Genomic DNA, 19,189 nt, shown 5'->3' on the forward strand with positions numbered 1-19,189 from the left:
TCTAAAAAGCTCCTGGGCAACAAAGGGAAGAGACCTGAATGCAAAGGCAGCCCACAGAATGGGAGAAAAATCTTTACCAGTTTTACACCTGACAGAGGATTAGTGTTGGGAATATGTAAAAACAATTTACAAAACAAAGTATCAGGAACTCAAACAACCCAATTAAAAAATGGACCGCATTGAATAGGTGTGGAGAGAGTGGACAACCTTGTCTTGTTCCTGATTTTTGTGAAACTGATTTGAGTTTCTCTACATTTATGTTAACATTGCCCATGGACTTGGTATAAACTGTCTTTATTATGTTGAAGCATGACCATTGACTCCCTAATCTCTCCTGGAGTTTTATCATGAAGACAGTTGTTGGATTTCATCAAATGACTTTCTTTCATCTCTTTGAATTTGTAATTGTGTTACTTATTTCTGTTCTTTTGACCTGAGTTTCTTTTCCTCCTCTATTCCTATTATTCTTACATTGGTCTTTTCACACTGTCACAAATTTCTTGGATGTTTTATGCCAGGAATTTTTAAGATTTAACATTTCTTTTGACTTAGGTATTCTTTCTCTTGGTGAGGCTTGCCTCTGAGGTGAGGTTTGAGTTCCTAGATTTTTCATTTACTTATTTAATTTTGTTTGGATTTTCTTTATTTATTCTATTTCCATTTTCATGTCTTTAACTGTTTTATTTATTTTCTTCCCCTGCTTTTTTGATTTTTGTTCTCATAGATTTCATTAAGGGCATTATCCATTTTTTATTTAAGGAACTGCATCATCTTCTTGAGGGCTATCTTATGGTCTTTAGTGCTTTAGCTGTGTAGCAGTGATCAGGGCCTGCTGTGGTGGGATAGCTGTAGTCTCGTGGAGACGTATTGTCCTGGCTGTTGTTGATTGTTTTTCCCCCCGCTGGAGTCTAGGCATCATGATTTGGGACAGTTGTAATTCTGGGTGCTAATATCAGGTCTGGTGTGTGTTTGGTTTGTGTGTTGTTACTCGGTTTCTGTTGCCCTCTCTGTGTTTTAGCTGAGTATGCTGATTATGTTTTCTCTGGTCAAAAATTCTTCTGGGACCTTGATAAGTGTAGCCATTGGGGCATCCAGAGGAAATGTGTTTCTAGGTATTTGGATTTGAAACTCATGTATGGAGAAGTGCTAGAACAGGGCATGGCTGAGAGAGTCCACTGGAGGGAGTGTGTGTTCCACCAGGACCTGCTTAATTTCCTCAGAAATGGTGCAGATAGTGAGGAGAGGTCACCCCAAAGGACTGCTACAGATCTGGGAATAGAATGGGGATTGGACTTGGAGCAATGAAGGTAAATGTGAAGATCCGCACTTATCCCTGCTTAGCTGGTCAAAATAATCTGCAGGTTCCCAGGAAATGCCTGCTTCTGTTGGGCACTGTGATAAAGTAATGAGTGGAACAGCAGTTTGGAGGAGTAGATGTCTGTGACCCAATGATATAGGGGTCAGAGAGGAAGGAGAGGCCACAGCATGTGGTCTGCTGCAGGTCTGGGGATGAGACTATGCGACTGGGTTTTCGGGGAGTGGATGGAGAGGTGGAGATCTGCAGTTAGCCTACTGGCTTCCCGGGATAGTTGGCCTGTGTTTTCTCTGGATAGGCCTGCTACATTTGGTGCCTAGATAAAGCAATGAGTGGGAAAGGGAAATTTTAGAGGTGACGATCCACATGTTCCAGCGAAAATAGGGGTAGAGGGAAGGGGAGGCTGCAGCATTTGGTCTGCTAAAGAGTTGGAGATGACACCGGGGCTTGGACTTGGAACGGCTGAGGAAGAGGCAAAGATACCCAATTAGTATGCCTGTATCCCTGGCCTGCGTGGTCTGTAGGTTTCTAGGGATGCCTGCTAGAGTTGAGGACTGGAAGGGAGGCTAGTTAGGATGTGAAGATCTGAGTGATCCACTGGAAATGGGCACAGGAGGATGGCAGAATGGAGGACGTTATTACTAAAAGAAATAAACTGTCCAACAACAATCATTGATAGTCATCAAGTGCTGTGCATGTTGCTGCTTTAGGTTATGTGTTGCAGGGGAGAGCAATGCCAAGTCCAGGCTTGGGTGACTGTGTGTTCTGAGGTCAGCAGGCTTCTTTGAGTACAGCTAGACACATCAGAAGCACAAAATGATGAGTGTTCCTTGTGCTCTTGGTTCCTGGGTGGTGGCACTGGGACACGAGCTGTTTTAGAGATATGCAGAGCCCCCACCTGAAAGTTCCCCAAGTGCTATGTGGCCCAGTTGAAAATAGAGTCGGGAGCAATGTCAAGTTGAGGTGACTGTGTGTTCTAATGGCAGCAGGTTTCTTTATGAGGACAGCTAGAAATATCAGAAACACAAAATGTTAAGTGTACCATGGGTTCTTGGATTCCTCGGTGTCAGCATTGGGACACTAGCTCCTTTGGAGATATGCAGAGCCCCCAACTGAAGGTTCCCCTGGGGCTATATGGCCCAGTGGATGATAAGAGTCTGGAACAGCAATGGCCATCCTCGAGTGCACCTGAAGTATGGGCCCAGCAGGCAGCCTTTATCCCTGAGGCCCCCACTGTTTTGTCCTTCAGCACTCTTGGGCGAGTCCATGGAACTGCACCTGCACAGATGTTAAAGAGCTGGCGGGTTGGTGATGCTGAGTCCAGACTGTGCTGTGAAGGGTCTTCTGTGTGCTGTGCGGTTTCCCTTCTCCTCTTCTTCTGTCTGTGCTCATGTGGATTGATTCCCCTCATCACCTATGATTTCCTTCCTCTCTCCTCTGCTCCCCGCCCCCCCCCCCAAGCTGGTCTCCCTCAGAATTGAGTCCTGTGCCTCCTAGTGTTAGAGGGGTTTCCCACAGAGCTGTATCTCCACCCTTAATACCTCATCTATATGATTTTTGCATTTTTCTATTTCTCCCTCCCTCCCTTCTCCTTTCCTCCCTTCCTCTCTCTTTCAGATCATGTGCAACAGTGTTTTTCTTCTCCTCTTAACTGCAGTAGGTCAAAATTACCAGTCTCAACAAAGAAATTTAAATTGGTTTCACATTTTATTTCTTTGCAGTGATCTAGGGTGTGGGCAAAATTGGGATTTTGGAAAGTATTCATGACTTTACTGAATGTGAAAAAGGCCAGCAAGACTGGCAAAGCCTCATGGAATTGGCATTAGGTTTTTTTTTTTTTTTTTTTTTTTTCCATTCCTGCTTGTTTTGCTGTAGGTTGCTTTAAGCAGAAGGGATTGGGAGTGTGAGTTCTCTAACCTGTAATTTCCAGGATTGTAATCTTTGGAAAACTTTCTAACATTTCATGCATTTCCTTTTGCCTTCAGATAGTTGTTTTGTAGGTAGTGTAATTTCTGACGATTGGGAAAGCTTTGGATAGTTCATCTGAGAGAAAGACAAGTGTGCTTTCTACCTGGCGGAGAAAATGTGTTTTATTTGAATGCTTACTTGAGTGAATGTGTAGAGCAGTCACAATCTATTTATTACCCCAGAACTCACTGTTTTGACCACGCTAGCCTTGGACTCAGAGAACACTCTTGTCTGCAACATTCATTCTGGGATTAAAGGCTTGCATCACCATCCCTGTGCTTTGTTTTGTTTTGTTGTTTTACTTAGGCAGGGACACTAGTATAGCCACAGTCTGGCCTGGAATCATTGTACGGCTGAGGATAATCCTGAACCTTGACGGTCAAATCCCCTCTTCTCTTTCCTGTCCCTTACTTGTTTTGTCCTTTTCAGTCCTACTGTGTCCCCACTCTACTTGCACATCACATGCCTGCTACTGTGCCTGTACCACCCCCACCTCCCCACAGATCTCGTGGAACCTTTCTTCTTCATGCTGTCTATGGACAGACACTCAGTCTAGTTCTGAAACAGGATGAGGTTAAAGGGAGAATTTATGTGTAAGAAGAACAGACAACATTTTAGTTTGTGCTTCAGACATCTCCTCAGTATAATTACATTTCCAGTTTTACACATTTGCTTGCAAATTTCATTTCAGTATTTTTCATTTTAGAGTCAGATTCCAGTGTTTGTGTGCTGCATTTCCATTATGGTGGACATTAGCTGATGGACCTCCAGGCTGTTTCTTTTTGTAGCTATTGAGACTAGAACAGCAATGAGTATGAGTGTGCATGTATCTGTGGTAGTATATAGACTATTATATGTGGAGAGATTTTTTTTACTTCTGAGGCAACCTTACACAGATTTGCTTAGTAATTGCAGCAGTTTAATCTACCACTAATGGTGAGTAAATATTCACTTTTCCACACACTCAAATAGGGTTTGAGGTCTTTAGGCTAGCATGGCAAGCTTTTTACCTGGTTGCCTGTGCCCTAGCCATACAGACATTGGCTTTATTATTTTGTTAATAAAAAGGCCAAACCTTTTAAATACTGTTTATTTGGGGAATTTTCTGCACATAAGTTGATATATTTTAATATCTATAACACATCTTTTGTTTATATTTTTTGTTTTTATTTTTTATTACCCATTGAGTTCAACTAGTGTGTCCAATTTGTGTGGCCATCCATAGGGTATGACAACATACTAGTGGCCACATTTCTGATGAAAAATAAGTGTCCATTCTCCCAAAGCCATCAGCTGGCAATACCTTCTTAGCTAGGGGTGGCCTTCTTGGGGGCAATCTCATTCTGTCCAAAATTTGGCTGACCCGTGATCTGAAGTGCTTTGGGAGTTTTAGAATTTGATACATGCATTGTAGAGTATTTTTGGCGAAATTGAGTTATCTCAGTAAGACTACTCTTCTTACCTTGTATGTTTGTCCATTGATTTTCTATGAAACTACAGTGTTCATATTTTATGTAGACAATTATTATTGTGTAATAGATGTAGTGTTAAGTCAATAAGAAATCATTTGTTTCTAAGTTATTGTTTTGAATGACACAGGAAGAAAAGAAAAAGACAGAAAAAAAAATGAATACTTCCCATGAATTCCCAGTGGCTGTAGACCTAGGGCAGAGAACTTGTCCTAAATTGAAACTGAAAAGTCCTGCATTGTTCGTGATTCAGCAGAGTCACCTATTAGTCCACTTTTCCTGTCTCTCCTATTGATTTCTTAATCCATTCCTGTTGAACAACCTGGCAGAGATAGTTCATCCTCAGCCAACGTGTATTGTAGGACATGGAAGCCTCAGATCAATGTTTCTTTTTGACAAAGTAGATGTTTGGTTATCCACTGAAGCCTTCAGTATCACAATGGAAAGGGGGTAGAAACTAGTGAGGGAAATTTTTAGTAATGAGAGTGGAAATTTTCTTTACTTCCCTCTATCTACCATTTATCAGGTAGTTAATTGGTTGTTGGGGTCTAATAAGGGTATTCCCATTTAGAGAAGAGCTACTTTGTTCAAAACAAAAGCATACCGCAGGACAGAAATATGCAGTAAAAGGTATCAGCAGGCTAAATGACTAAGGGTACTCAAGGGTATCTATTATCTGGGGGGCTTTGAAAGAAAGAGAATTTGGTTTTTAAAGTACATAGCATACACAGAGGTCAGTGTTTTGACTGACAGGATTACTTTTCATAAGCCTAGCCAACTGCACATGACTTTGCCAGGCCCAATTTTACAGATGTGCAGGCCCAATTACTTAAAAGATGAAATTGTAACAAAAGAAAAAAAATTATTATTGTTCTAGAACATTCATTTTGAGAACAGTTTGCCTTTTTGCACATGCACCTGAAACTACTTCATTGAAAATCAGCCTATTTCCCATGTGTTTTCCAAAAGGTATTCGAACACAATAAAGAGTTACTTAAGGAACTAACTTGTTTGTATTTTTAAAGCCTATGTAGATACAGCCCACTAAAGATGATTTTCCAAGAAGTATACCAACAGATTACTAGGTTCACAGAGGACTGTGTGTAGAGCCCAAGCCAAGAAGAGTCCCAGGTCGCCTAGTTTTCCCAATGTTGCCTCATCCACTGTTGTCCTAGTGCATAGTTACAAACGTATTATCAATTCCAACTTTTTAAAACTTTTAGCTTGTTCACATTCTTTTCCTCTACCAAAGTACTCTGCAATCTTTACATACAAGGTCATTTTAAATTCTCTGATGTAGGGCACAATTAAATTATGTTATTGACCATAATGGCACATTAATGGCTGTTACTGTAGTTCCCTACAGAGTCCTTGTTCTCACTGAATCTCCTCCCTGATCTGTGTATACTCTGTAGGCCTTTGTTTCACCATTTTTGTCCTTGAATCATCTGCAGGAATGACTCATTCAGCTTTGTGTTCAGTGTGTTCAATTGTTTTTCTTCTGTAAAAAACCTTATCCTGCTAATTTCTGCAAATTCCTTCCAAAACAAGTTAAAAATGTCTACAAAGAAGAATCTGGTTAAGTTTACTCAGCAGCAATGGCCCCAATTTTTAAATCCTTTCTTTTTTAACATGTATTTGTTTTTTTATATGAGGACTCTATTTGCATGTTTGCCTGCATGACAGAAAATGTCTGCCTCCATTGTAGGTGGTTGTGAGCCACCACATAGTTGTTGGGAATTGAACTCAGGACTTCTGGAAGGGCAGCCAGTGCTGTTAAACACTGAGCCATCTCTTTAAATGTATTCATTTATTAGGGTTTTCATCTGGCTGTCATAAATAACTCTGAGATAAGTGACTTTAGGCAGAAGGAGTTTATTTCATATCACAATTGAAGGATATCGTTCATAAAATGCATAAAACTATGGAGTTGCTAGTCACAGTGTACACAATCGGGAAGAGAGTAATGTGTAGTTTTCTGTGTCTCAGCTCCATCCTTCCACTAATATAATCCCTATAGAGTTCACAATATGCTACTTCTCAAGTTCATTTCAAGTTCTCCTATGTAGGGCAGAACAAAGTTATGTTCTTGAGTATAATAGCACAGAAATGGCCATTACTCTAGTTCCTGACAGAGTCCTTATTCCCACTGAACCTTCCTGATCCATGTCTCCTCTGTAGGCATTTCTTTACTATTTTTGTGTCTGAAGCATCTGCTAGAATTCTTGCTCCCTGGAGGACCAACCTCCAGCAGCACAGGGCTCATAGAGAATCTAGAGAGTTGGCATGTACTAACACTTTTTTATCTAAAGGGATGAGGCAAAAACACACACTCTTGAATGGTTTCCTTCAGACCTTTTCTTTACTCTTTCATATTCTCTATTCTTTATTTTCCTGGTGATTTCCTTCTCTCACTCTTGATATTTTCCTTTTAACTTTATCTTTATTCTTGATGTTTTCCTTCTAACTCATTTTAACTCTATTCTTTCCCTTATAGCTTATATACCCCAGCAAAATATTTCAGGCAATATAAAAATTACAGTGTAGTTACATTCTGCTTTTCAAGTGAATGATTACAATGAATACAAGTAAAAAACAGCATGTTTTCCATATCTCTTACAAGATTAAACAGTTTACATATTAAAGGTGAAAAACAAATTATCCCAAGAACCCACTTATATTTATACCTAAGCAACTTGTTAATAGATTAACAGAATTTAAGTAAGTAAGGTATTCTTTTACTGGTAGGCTGCATTTTACAGTCATAAAGGAAGGACTAGTCACTTTATTATTTATCTCAAAAGATAATCTTATAAGAAATCTTAAAAGAATCACAAATCTAAACTTTATGTGAAAAAGAGTCAACTCCACTTTAAATCTTTAGGGTGCATACCTACTCATCAATAGTTTCTTTTTTTTAACTTTTTTATTGAGTCTGTGGGAGTTTCACATCATGCACCCCAATTCTACTCACCTCCTAGTCTCCCCATGTCCTCCTTCATCCCTATTGCATCCCCCCATGAAAGAAAGCAAAACAAAGTAAGCAAGCAAACAAAAGCAAGAATAATAAATCAAAACAGAACAAAAGCCACACCAGAAACAGAAAAATCTCTTCTTCTCCCTCTCTCCTGACTCTCTATCACATCTTCATCCGTCCTCATGGCATTGGAGGCTTCGGTGTGTCATATAGTATACCCGTTTGTACCATCACTTCACTGGCAACTGTTCATTGCAATGAGTCATTGCTCTGGTCGAAGGCCTCTGGTTTTTCTTACACCAGCCTCACTGAATCCTCTCTAGAGCTCTTCTGGAGTATCCTGTGTCTTGAAGATCTTGTAGGTATCATTCTGCAGGACCAATCCCTTCATGAGCTCCAGTAGGACCTAAATGGGGTAGATGCTTGGGTGGGTCAACACAAGACCCAAATGTGTGTCTGCATGTTAGCCAGGCAGGTCAGATCGAGCCTCAGGTGCAGTGAAGGAGTCAGCTTCCCTACATGCATGACCTCGGGATAGGTTCACCCTCACCTGCAGGGAAGGGTGGGAGCCCTCTCTCCTGAGTTCAGGGGACAGCCCTCTTGCTGTAGTGGCCATGGGAGGCTATGCCAGCTTTCCCAGGAAGGGAAGGGTGGGATTGGCTCAGTATAGCCCTCTGATTTCATCTTGCATGATTCCTAAGGCCTCCTGAGGTGACACTGGCCACAGACACCAACACAAACCCCAGCTGAAGCTGGACCATGGACCCAGACATGGTCCTTGGCAGCAACTTAGGCCCAGATGACATCCTGGCTCTGTATGGAAGGAATGGCCAATCAGGTGAGTGTAGTCAGAAGTTTTTCTGTGTCCCACCTGGCTCGAGGTCAGGACAAATCTCTCACCCACAGTCCTGTAGCCTTTTATAAAATAATCACACAGAGGCTTAATACTAATTATAACTGCTTGGCCATTTGCTCAGGTTTATTACTGTCTAGCTCTTATATCTTAAATTAACCCATTTCTATAAATCTATATTTTGCCACATGGCTTGTGGCTTACCAGTATCTTTACATCTTGCTTCTCCTAGCAGCAGCTAGCAGCGTCTCCTTTCTCTGTCTTTCTCCTTCTTTTGTCTCTAGTTAGAATGTCCTGCCTAACCTTATTATGCCTCACCATTGGCCAAACAGCTTTATTTATCAACTAGTCAGAGCAACACATATTCACACCCATCAGGTGGGAATTGTTCCGGCAGCTGTGTGGTCACTGGACATCACCAAGGCCCAAACTCTGGGCCTCTACATAATCATGAGTGGCAATGAAGGACCTGGACCTCAGGTCAGATCCCAGCCACAGTAGGATCATGGACCCCAACATGGTCCTTAGCAGCAACTGGGTCTGAATGTCACCATTGCTCCCAGCGGTGACATGTCCTCTAGACACTAACTTGGCCCTCGATCTTGGGTGTCTGCATGGCCTTTGATGGCAACAAGAGCATGGGACATCAGCATAGATCCTGGCTGGAGTGGGGCCACGGACCCTGACATGGCCCTCAGATGCAGCTTGAGCCCAGACGTCACCATGTTATTGAGTAGCAGCACAGGCCACTCAGACATGGATGCTTCCTGGTCCCCAGACAACAACCCAGACTCAGGTAGCTGGTTCGACCCCAGGCTTCTTTATGGTGCTCAGTGGTAACCTGAGCCATGTATGTCAATCTGGACTTTGGCTGCTACAGGGCCATGGACCCAGACATGGCCCTTGTTGGCAGCCTGGGCCCAGATGACACCCTGGCCCTGGGTTGTAGCACAGGCCACCCATATCTACAGGGCCATGGACCTGGACATGGCCCTCGGTGGCAGCCTGGGCCCAGATGACACTCTGGCCCTGGGTGATAGCACAGGCCACCCATATCTATATGGCCCCTGCTGCGGTGTGCCCCCCCTCCCCCCAACTCCACCCAAGCAACAGGCTTCAGCCCAGATCCTGGGCCTCTGTATGGGCCCTAGCGGCAATCTGTGCCACAGAGTTCAATGCAGACCTTGGCTGCAATTGTGCCACAGACCCAGACGTGGCCTCATGTACCAGCTTAACCTGGTTGACATCCTTGTTCTGAATGGTAGCTCCAGGCACTCAGATCAGGATGGCTCTGATGGCAGAGCCCCTGGACACCGACAAGGCCATAGGATGCATCTTAGACCCCAGGTTTCATGTGGCCTTTGATGACACTGTAGGGATATAGGCATCAACATAGACCTCAGCTGCAATAGGACCATGGGCACAGACGTGGTCCTCAGGATCAGCCTAGGCCTGGTTGTCACCATGGCCCCAGGTGACAACAAAGGCCACCCAGATCAGTATGGCCCCAGTGGCAGCATGGCTCATGCACCCAATCCTGACCCAGGAGGTGGCCCAGCTCACTGGAGTCAGCATGGCACTGAGTGGCAACAGAAGCCATGGATATCAACACAGACTCTGGCTACTATAGGACCAGAGACCCACACATTGCCCTTGGTAGCAGCCTGATCCAGACATTGCAATGGTCACAGGTGGTAAGCAGACCTTCCTCATCAGTCTACTGCACACCACCATCATCATAGATCTAGGTGGCGAACTGGCCTTCAACATCTGCCCAATCCTCTTCATCTACTTTCTTCCTTTATGTGTCTTTTTTTTTCTTTTTTTCTTTTTTTTTTTTTTTGGTTTTTCGAGACAGGGTTTCTCTGTGTAGCTTTGCGCCTTTTCCTGGAACTCACTTGGTATAGCCCAGGCTGGCCTCGAACTCACAGAGATCCACCTGGCTCTGCCTCCCGAGTGCTGGGATTAAAGGCATGCGCCACCACTGCCCGGCTTTATGTGTCTTTTCATGGAGTATGAGTCTGATTCTCTAACTCTCCCAATTCTCCACCCCTTATTTCCTTAAAATGAGGGGGCCCACATACCCCACCCAAGGACCTGGGCTAGCTTTTTTCTAACTTGCTGGGAAACAAGTGAGGCCCTATCTGAGTGAGCCTACATCAGGTGGGTATGACTGTCCTCTGCCAGCCTGGCATCAATAGTTTCTTATATCAGGAGGTTGAGGGCAGAAATGGGTATAAGAAATTCATCATCACCTTTGGACATCAACCAATCCTAGCAAGAAAGTCATGTCAGCTAATGATAATTGGGCTGCTTTGTTCTTGTTCCCTGACCTTAATGAAATCCTCATTTAACTATGTGCCTTTCTAATACTAGAAAGATTTCTAATACTAGATTGTCTTCTTGGTATTTCACCTCAAAGCTATTTGACAAAATTATCTTAGTCTAACTTTAAGTTACTTTCAAAGCTTTGTTTCAGCTATGATGGTCTTCAAAACCTGTGAACACATCTCCCAACATTAAGGTTAATAGAATTTAAGCTAGCTGGGCTATTGGGACTCAATTGTTTTTCTTATTCATCAACCTAAGCCACAGTCTATATGACTCCTCAACAGAAACTTGTGTCTAGTTATGTGACACTTCCTTGTTTATAGTTTTATTCATCAAAACTCTATTTAAACTAAGATTATTATTATCAATTAAACAGTATGGCTTAGGAAGAAATCATCTTCAAAATAATCCACAGGTAAAGTGCCCAGTAGAACAGTTTGTTTCCATAAGATAAACACACTACATTATAAGCAGTAGGGATCTCCCCACATCCATTCATACCAGAGAAAGATGGCATCAGCAAACATATAAAGGCACAGAGGAAGCAAAAGACATTCTGGAGTCTGGTCCAGGGCCTTGCCTACTGAGATTCACCCATGAGGGATTTCCCTTCTGGTGGGCTGACATCTGAACTTCAATTGCTATCTGGTGCTCCTCTGACATGGCCACCAACATTGAATGACTCACACAGCTTTGTATTTACTGTGTTCAATTGTTTTTCCTCTCTAAAGAAAATTTTATTGCTGATTTCTGCACATCCCTTCCAAGGCAAGTTAAAAATTACTACAAAGAATCTGCTGAGATTTACTTACAACAAAGGTCCTACCTTTTAAAAATTTTTTTAAAGATATATTTGCTTTTGTATATGATGCTCTATTTGCATGTATGCTTGCATGAAAAAAGAGGGAATAAGATCCCATAATAGATGGGTGGTTGCTGGTAATTGAATTTGGGACCTTAGAAGAGCAGCCAGTGCTTTTAACAACTGAGCCATCTTCCTAGCCCTTAAATATATTCCTTATATTAGGCTTTTTATCTGGCTGTCAAAAAAGACTCTGAGAAAAGTAACTCAAGGCAGAATGAGAATTGAAGGGTACAGTTCATAAAATGCACAACTATGAAGCTGCTGGTCAAATGAAACACAATTGTGAATAGAGAAATGTGTAGTTTTCTTTGTTTCAGCTCCCTCCTTCTGCTAATCCCTATACAGTTCAAAAACTGCTGACTCTCAAGTTGCTGTGTGTGTTGTTTTGAATGTGACTGACCTCCATAGGCTCACATATTTGAAATCTTGGCACTGTTTGGAACTTTTTAGGATATATGACCCTATTGTAGGTGTGTCAATGGTGATGCTTTTTGAGGTTTTAAAAGTCTATGTCAGGCACAGTGTCTGTTTGCTGCTGCCTTTGGATAAGGAGTAAAATATTCACCCACTGTCCCAGCTCTGTGCTTATTGGTTTCCCACTATGATAATCATTGACTAACCCTTGAAAAGTGTAAGCAAGCTCCAATTAAATGCTTTCTTTTGTAATAGTTACATGTTGATAATGTTTCCTCATGGCAGTTGAATAGTAACTGAGACAGTGGGTCTTCCTTTATTACATCAGGTGATCAAGATAGCATCCCAGATATACTCTTCGGTAAATCCTATTTACTGATGATTTAGAGGTATTTATTTTCAGAAACATATATGCTAGATGATTCTGTATCCTGTCAGTCTGTCAGTTAAAACTAACCATGCTAATGTATGCACTCTTAGGAGCCAGTGACCTTTGAGGATGTGGCTGTGAACTTTACCTTAGAAGAGTGGGCTTTGTTGGATACTAGTCAAAAGAAGCTCTACAGTACTGTGATGAAGGAAACATTTTTGAACCTGATCTCCATAGGTAAAAAAACCCAACATGCTCCCATTGCTTATTCAGTCAGAGAACAACTGTTTTCTGCTTATATGTGTACTGTTGTGATTTGGATTCTTGAAGGGAATATGTGGGTGAATTTAGTGTGAATACTCATGTCATAAGAGCTAGGTTGTAATAATTTTTTATGTTCAATATGTCATAAAGTATTCTGGATTTTCTTCTAGAGAAAGCACTAGAAGATAATACTGAAGAGGACTACAAAGATCTCAGCAGAAATATGGGGTAATTTATATTCAAATAGAAAATAATATATGTCAAAGATTTGGGGATCATGGGACAACTGAGATCGTCAAATGTTCCAAGTACACCTAAGTGAAAAATGATACTACACAGATTCCTGTAACGGAGCATTGAATTGTGTCTTTAAATATTTGAGAATCTCATCTGTGTAATCTATTAATATCACCAATGTGTCATATAACATTAAGCTCTGAAACAGCTTTTCACAAAAACTTTTGATCGTATCCAAAACTATTTACTACCTTTCTATATGTTCTTTTGAGGCTTTGAATATAAATGCTGTTTTGTTTGCTTTCTTTTGCTGTGACAAAAGCAACTCTGGGGTGGAGCTCATTTTTATTTACTCTTCCTTGTCACAGTCTCATCATAAAGCCAAGCCAGGGCAGGAACTCAAGCATGGCAGGAACCTGGAGGCAGGAACTGAAGCAGAGGTGATGGGGAAATGCTGTTTACTGATGTGCTCCTCATCCCTTATTCAGCTAACTGCCTTATTCAGCCCTGGCCCACATCTCTAGGGGGACACCACCCACAGTGGGCTCGAACACTCCATATTAATCAGTGATCAAAAAATGCCCCCACAGACATGTCTAAATGTGATAAAGCCATTTTCTCCTTTTTGGTTCCCTCTTCTCTGATGTATGACAAGTTTGTGTCAAGTTTACCAAAACTATCCAGCAGGTACCTTTCCTGAATAGCTGCTGCCCTCCTGCCCTTTGGCACACTACCCAATATTTTCTAAGCCCTCCTTCATCAATCAGGAATGTGAAATGCTCCCACAGACTTGTTTTTAGGCCATTCTCATTGAGCCATTTTCTCCATTGAAGGTCTCTATTCTTAGATGACCCTAGGTGGATCTAGTTGATAACTAACTAACCAACACTGGCTTAGCATTTAGAATGCCAAAATGCCACCGTGTTTAACCACTCTATGTGATTGTTATGTTGGTCTACTTCATTAGGACTTTTGCCTTTTCATGTTTACTCCTTTTGTGCCTCTCAATTATTTTATATGTGTGTATGTTTATGTATTCTTGTGTACACCACTTGTGACAGAAACATTTATGGAAGGCAGAAGGGAGCAAGAAATCCTTGAGATTAAGTAACAGGAACTTATGAGCCCTCCACATGAATGCTGGTCATCAAACTTTGGTCTGTTGAAGGACTAAGACTTGTTCTTAACCTCAAAGCCTGTGATACAGCTCCTTCATAATTCTTGTAGAAGTAAAGTCATCACTCTACACATGACAGGGTCTTTACATGTGGTCCACATTATCCTTAAAATGGGTGGCATTCTTCTGTTGCCCCTGAGATGGAATAGTTGTAAGTGGCCCACAGAAGCAGCCTCCAATATTTCCCTTGACTACAGTAATGCTTTTCTCATTTTTTTTTTTTTTTTTTTTTTTTGCAGAATTCAGGTGATTGAGAAAGACTGTGAATACGAATGTGATAGTGACTGTGATAAAAACCAGGAATCTATTCCAGAGAATGTTGTCAATAAAGATATACCTCCTGGAATAAGAGTTCATGAAAGCCCATTGCATGTAAGAAATGTCATTAGTTATTCATCTTCACATGGATATCTCAGAGACCAAACTAGAGGGATACCATCTCTATATAAGGAAGCTATGAGAAAAGCTTTTACACATCAGAAATATTGGAAAGATACCACTCATTTTGAATCAATTCAGGTACTTGAAACTCCTAAAGAGAAACTCTATAAAAACCAAAAATGTCATGAAACCTCTAGGAGTCTCCCTTTTGATCAGCCTCAGAAGAGAACTCACACTGGAGATAAACTCAAAGAAAATGACTTAACAAGAGATACATATGGCCAAAATGATGAAGGAATTCATAAAGAAGTAAAACCCTTTGTATGTAAACTCTGTGAAGAATCCTTCATTGATTCCAGTGATCTTATCAACCATGAAAAAAGTCATATTGGAGAGAAAAGGTACATTTGTAGGCAACGTGGCAAAACATTTAATTATGCAAAATGTTTTGAAAACCATGAAGTAATTCACAAAGGAGAGAAGCCTTATGCCGATAAACATTTTGGAAAAGCCTTCACACAGTTCAATTATCATAATAGTCATGAAAGCAGTCATATTAGACAGAAGCCTTATGCATGCAAGCATTGTGGGAAAGCATTCACCAGTTCCACTTACCGAAACATTCATGAAAGAATTCATACTGGAGAAAAGCCTTATGTGTGTAAGTATTGTGGAAAAGCCTTCACCAGTTCTGCTCATCGTAATATTCATGAAAGAATTCACAGTGGAGAAAAACCTTATCCATGTAGACATTGTGAAAAAGCCTTCAGTGACTTAAGTCGTCGTAACAGACATGAACGGAGTCACACTGGAGAGAACCCTTATGCATGTAGGCATTGTGAAAAAGCCTTCAGCGACTCCAGTCGTCGGAACAGACATGAAAGGATTCACACTGGAGAGAAGCCCTATACATGTAAGTATTGTGGGAAAACTTTTACCAATTTCACTTCATGTAAAGTTCATGAAAGAATTCACACTGGAGAGAAGCCTTATGCCTGTAAGCATTGTGGAAAAGCCTTTACCTGCTTCAGTCAGATGAACGTTCATGAAAGGGTTCACAGTGAAGAGAAGCCTTATGCATGTCAACATTGTGGAAAAACCTTCAAAACTACTGCTTGTCGAAATTTGCATGAAAAAATTCACACTGGAGAGAAAGACTTTGTCTGTAAAACATGTGGGAAACTGTTTATTCAGTCTAGTGATCTTAAGAAGCATGAAAGAGTTCACTCAAAAGACAAGCCTTATACATGTAAGCATTGTGGAAAAGCTTTCAGTGACTCCAGTAGTTGTTGCAGACATGAAAGGCGTCACACTGGAGAGAAGCCTTAGACATGTAAGCCTTGTTAAAAAACCAATTTCTGTTTGTATAAGGCTCTTGAAATAGTCCACACTGAAGCGAAACCTTATGCATGTAAGCATTGTGGAAAAGCATTTACCCACTCCAGTCATCTGAACATTCATGAAATGATTCACACTGGACAGAAGCCAAATGCATGTAAACATTGTGGAAAAACCTTCAGCACTTCTACTTGGTGTAACTTGCATGAAAAAAAAATCACACTGGAGTCAACCCCTTTCTGTGTAAAATGTGGGAAACTTCATTCAGTCCAGTGATTTTAACAATCATGAAATAGTTAACTCAAAAGACAAGCCTTATGCATGTAAGGATTGTGGAAAAGGCTTCAGCTGCTCTGGTGATCTTAACAGACATGAAATGTTGTTCATGTCTGTTAAGCTTCACACTAGTTGGTAGCCTAATGCTGGTAAGCATTGTGGGTAACCTTCACTATTTCTGGTTGGCACAAAAGTAATAAAAACATTCACACTGGAGAGAAACCCTCTGTTTGTAAACATTTGAGAAACTATTTCTTTGTTCTTGTCATTTTATCCAGCATAAAAGATCTCACACTGTTGAGGAACCTTATCATCCTCAGCAATGTGGGAAAGCCTTCACCCCTTACAGTTTCTGTAACCCCTCATGCAAGAATTTACAGCTGAAAGAGGCCTAGTGCATGTGTGCATTTAAGTATTGTGCAAAAACTTTCATCAGTTCCTGTTGCCATGATGTTCTTGAGAATTCACCCTGAAGACAGGTCTTATATGCATAACCATGTGGAAAATCCTTTAGGAGCTCAAATACTCAATTTTTTTCCCCACTGGTGAAAGTCATTATGTTTGGAGTAAATGTTCAAAAATATGTAAAGTTTTTAGAAACCTTGTCTTTTTAAATAATCTGTTCCTGAATTTCTGTGTTTTAAATCCATGTTCAAACCCAAAATGTTCTCCCAGTGATAACTGCAGTGTGTAGAACTCTTTTAACAGTGACAGTGCACTGGTCAAATTCTTGTGTTGTGAGGTATGAAAAAAAGAATGTGGTTGAACCATGAGATGTAATAGTTGGTAATGGTTCTTGCCAGAAAATGTGATTATCTCAGTTACCTTCGTGAATCTTACCTGGTGGAAATGGAGACCCACTTCCCAAAAGTTGTCTCCTGAGAATCCCATGCACACATCCTAATGAACAGAGAGTGAGAGATGGAAATGAGCAAAGAAATAATGACATTTTCATAAGAGCAGAGACATAACTAACAAATACAATATTTTAATGGGAAAAGAAACAGATTGTGAGACTTGCAAAAGTGTAATTTTAACGCCCAATATTTTACTATATATAGTACGAAAACCACTTGCAGTATGAGCAATAATGTCTTTTTTTGGTGGTGTTCTTGTTTTTTTTCTTTAGCTGGCTAAGGCAGCAGCAGCTTTGAAAACAGCTGTAGAGGTTATATACTTGGGAATGGCCCAGTAGGCTAATAAGTGTTCCCATTGGTGGAACTGTTTGAGGACGATTAGAAGGTATGGCTGTTGATGGGTATCTCTCAGTCTAGACAGGTTTTGAGATTTCCAAAGACATTGACACTCCTAGTGTTGTCTCTCTGCCTCCTGATTGTAGATTATCACGTGAGCTCTCACTTGTTCCTACCACCATGCCTTTGCTCCGCCATCACAGGCTCTAACCTTCTGCAATTATAAGCCCAATGTGACAAATCATTTTAAAAGTTCCTTCACTGTTTCTGATGTGCCACAGCTATAGAAAAGAAACTTAGACAACCACCTTGAGGCTTTAAGAAGAACCAATTCCAGTCAAAAAAAATTTATTGCAAACTTGTGAAAAAGCTGGGTGTCATTTAAAATGAGAAAAGTTATGAAACTTTTCTCATATACTTGGATCTTATATCAGAAATAAATACTTTCCGGAAGTTATTCCAGGAATTTCAGAAAAAAAAGTTTAAAAGAAGTACATTAAAATTTTGAACGTTTTTATTATTGGCTCATTCCTATACAGGAGATTTACTTTGAATTGTTTTATTAGGAAGGTAAGACATGGTTTCTGTGGTTACTCCAGGTTATCTTCTCACATCTGAAGATTTGGAGCTAGGAAGCACAAATGACAGAAGAGAAGAGAGATTTATCTTTCTGAGTCTGGGTTAGCACACTCATTTTCTATTTGATTCCATCTACCAAACAGTTTTTCGATTTAGGAATTCTTTGTGCCTGAATAGTAAAGGGAATAGCTGGATGTGGCTGACATGAGGGGGCACATGTGAAATCCTTGGAGGAAGAGATTTCTAATTAGGGATGAATTGAAGACAGTCAATACAGGAGAGAAATGAGAGACAAATACCAATGTTGTTTGGTAATGGTTAAGAAGTAGTTATTTTGTAAACACCCAAAATTTTATACCATACATAGTGTGAATAGTAAATATAGCTATTATAGAAAATGTAATAATGATATATAATATATAATAAAGGTGTGAATACAAGATTATGTACACTCATGGGTAAACACAGGCACATATTAAATGAGATTATGTCACTTGGCTTGACAATCCCTACCCCCAAGAACCCTACATTAATAAAAACAATAGTACCAGGCATGAGGAATCTCCATTTGAGTATTTCATGATAGTCTATGTAATTCCTCAAGTAATTTAACATATGACTCCTTCCTTTGGTCATAGTTGAGAGGTTTAAGGTAAGTCGTATTTGCCAAACCATCCCACATTTTGGAGTAGGACTGGGAAGGGTTAACCTGGATCTAACATCAAAACCACCTTCATTAGTCTGTCATAGTAATAGATACAGTGCAATTTGGCAAGTGGGAGAAGTAGTCAATAGGCCTCCCAGCTGTGACTTCTGCTGTGATTTAGATGAGAATGCCCCCCATAGATTCCTATATTTGAATGCTTGGTTACCTTGGTGGGACTGTTGGGAAGGATTAGAAGATGTGGCCTAGTTGCAGAGGGTTAGTTACTGGGGTTGCTTTAAGGTTTCAATGCTGACACTGTTCCAAGTTAGCTCTTTCTCTCTGCCTCCAACTTTTACATCATTATGTAAGCTCTTAGCTAGTGTCCATTACTATGCTTGCCTGCCTGCTGCCATGTTACCTGTAATGATAATCAAGGGCTGTAACTTTTGGAAACATGAGTGCCAAGAAGTGTTTCCTTTCATAAGTTTTGGTCGTGAGGTCTCTTTGCAACAATAGGAAAGTAACTAAGAACCATA

The 19,189-nt window shown here is 40.7% G+C and overlaps 1 protein-coding gene across 1 annotated transcript in view; it reads left to right on the forward strand.

The window, feature by feature from the left end:
* Window positions 1-18,910, forward strand: part of LOC131900552 (zinc finger protein 14-like) — a 41,606-nt gene extending 22,696 nt beyond the window's left edge. Inside the window, exons 2-4 of the mRNA XM_059251827.1 lie at window positions 12,673-12,799; window positions 12,997-13,054; window positions 14,480-18,910. Coding sequence (XP_059107810.1) covers window positions 12,673-12,799; window positions 12,997-13,054; window positions 14,480-15,950 — 1,656 coding nt within the window. The 3' untranslated portion in view covers window positions 15,951-18,910. The remainder of the gene's footprint in view (window positions 1-12,672; window positions 12,800-12,996; window positions 13,055-14,479) is intronic.
* The last annotated feature ends 279 nt before the right edge of the window (window positions 18,911-19,189 follow it).

Source organism: Peromyscus eremicus, unplaced genomic scaffold (assembly GCF_949786415.1).
Source record: "Peromyscus eremicus unplaced genomic scaffold, PerEre_H2_v1 PerEre#2#chr22_unloc_1, whole genome shotgun sequence".
NCBI lineage: Eukaryota > Metazoa > Chordata > Mammalia > Rodentia > Cricetidae > Peromyscus > Peromyscus eremicus.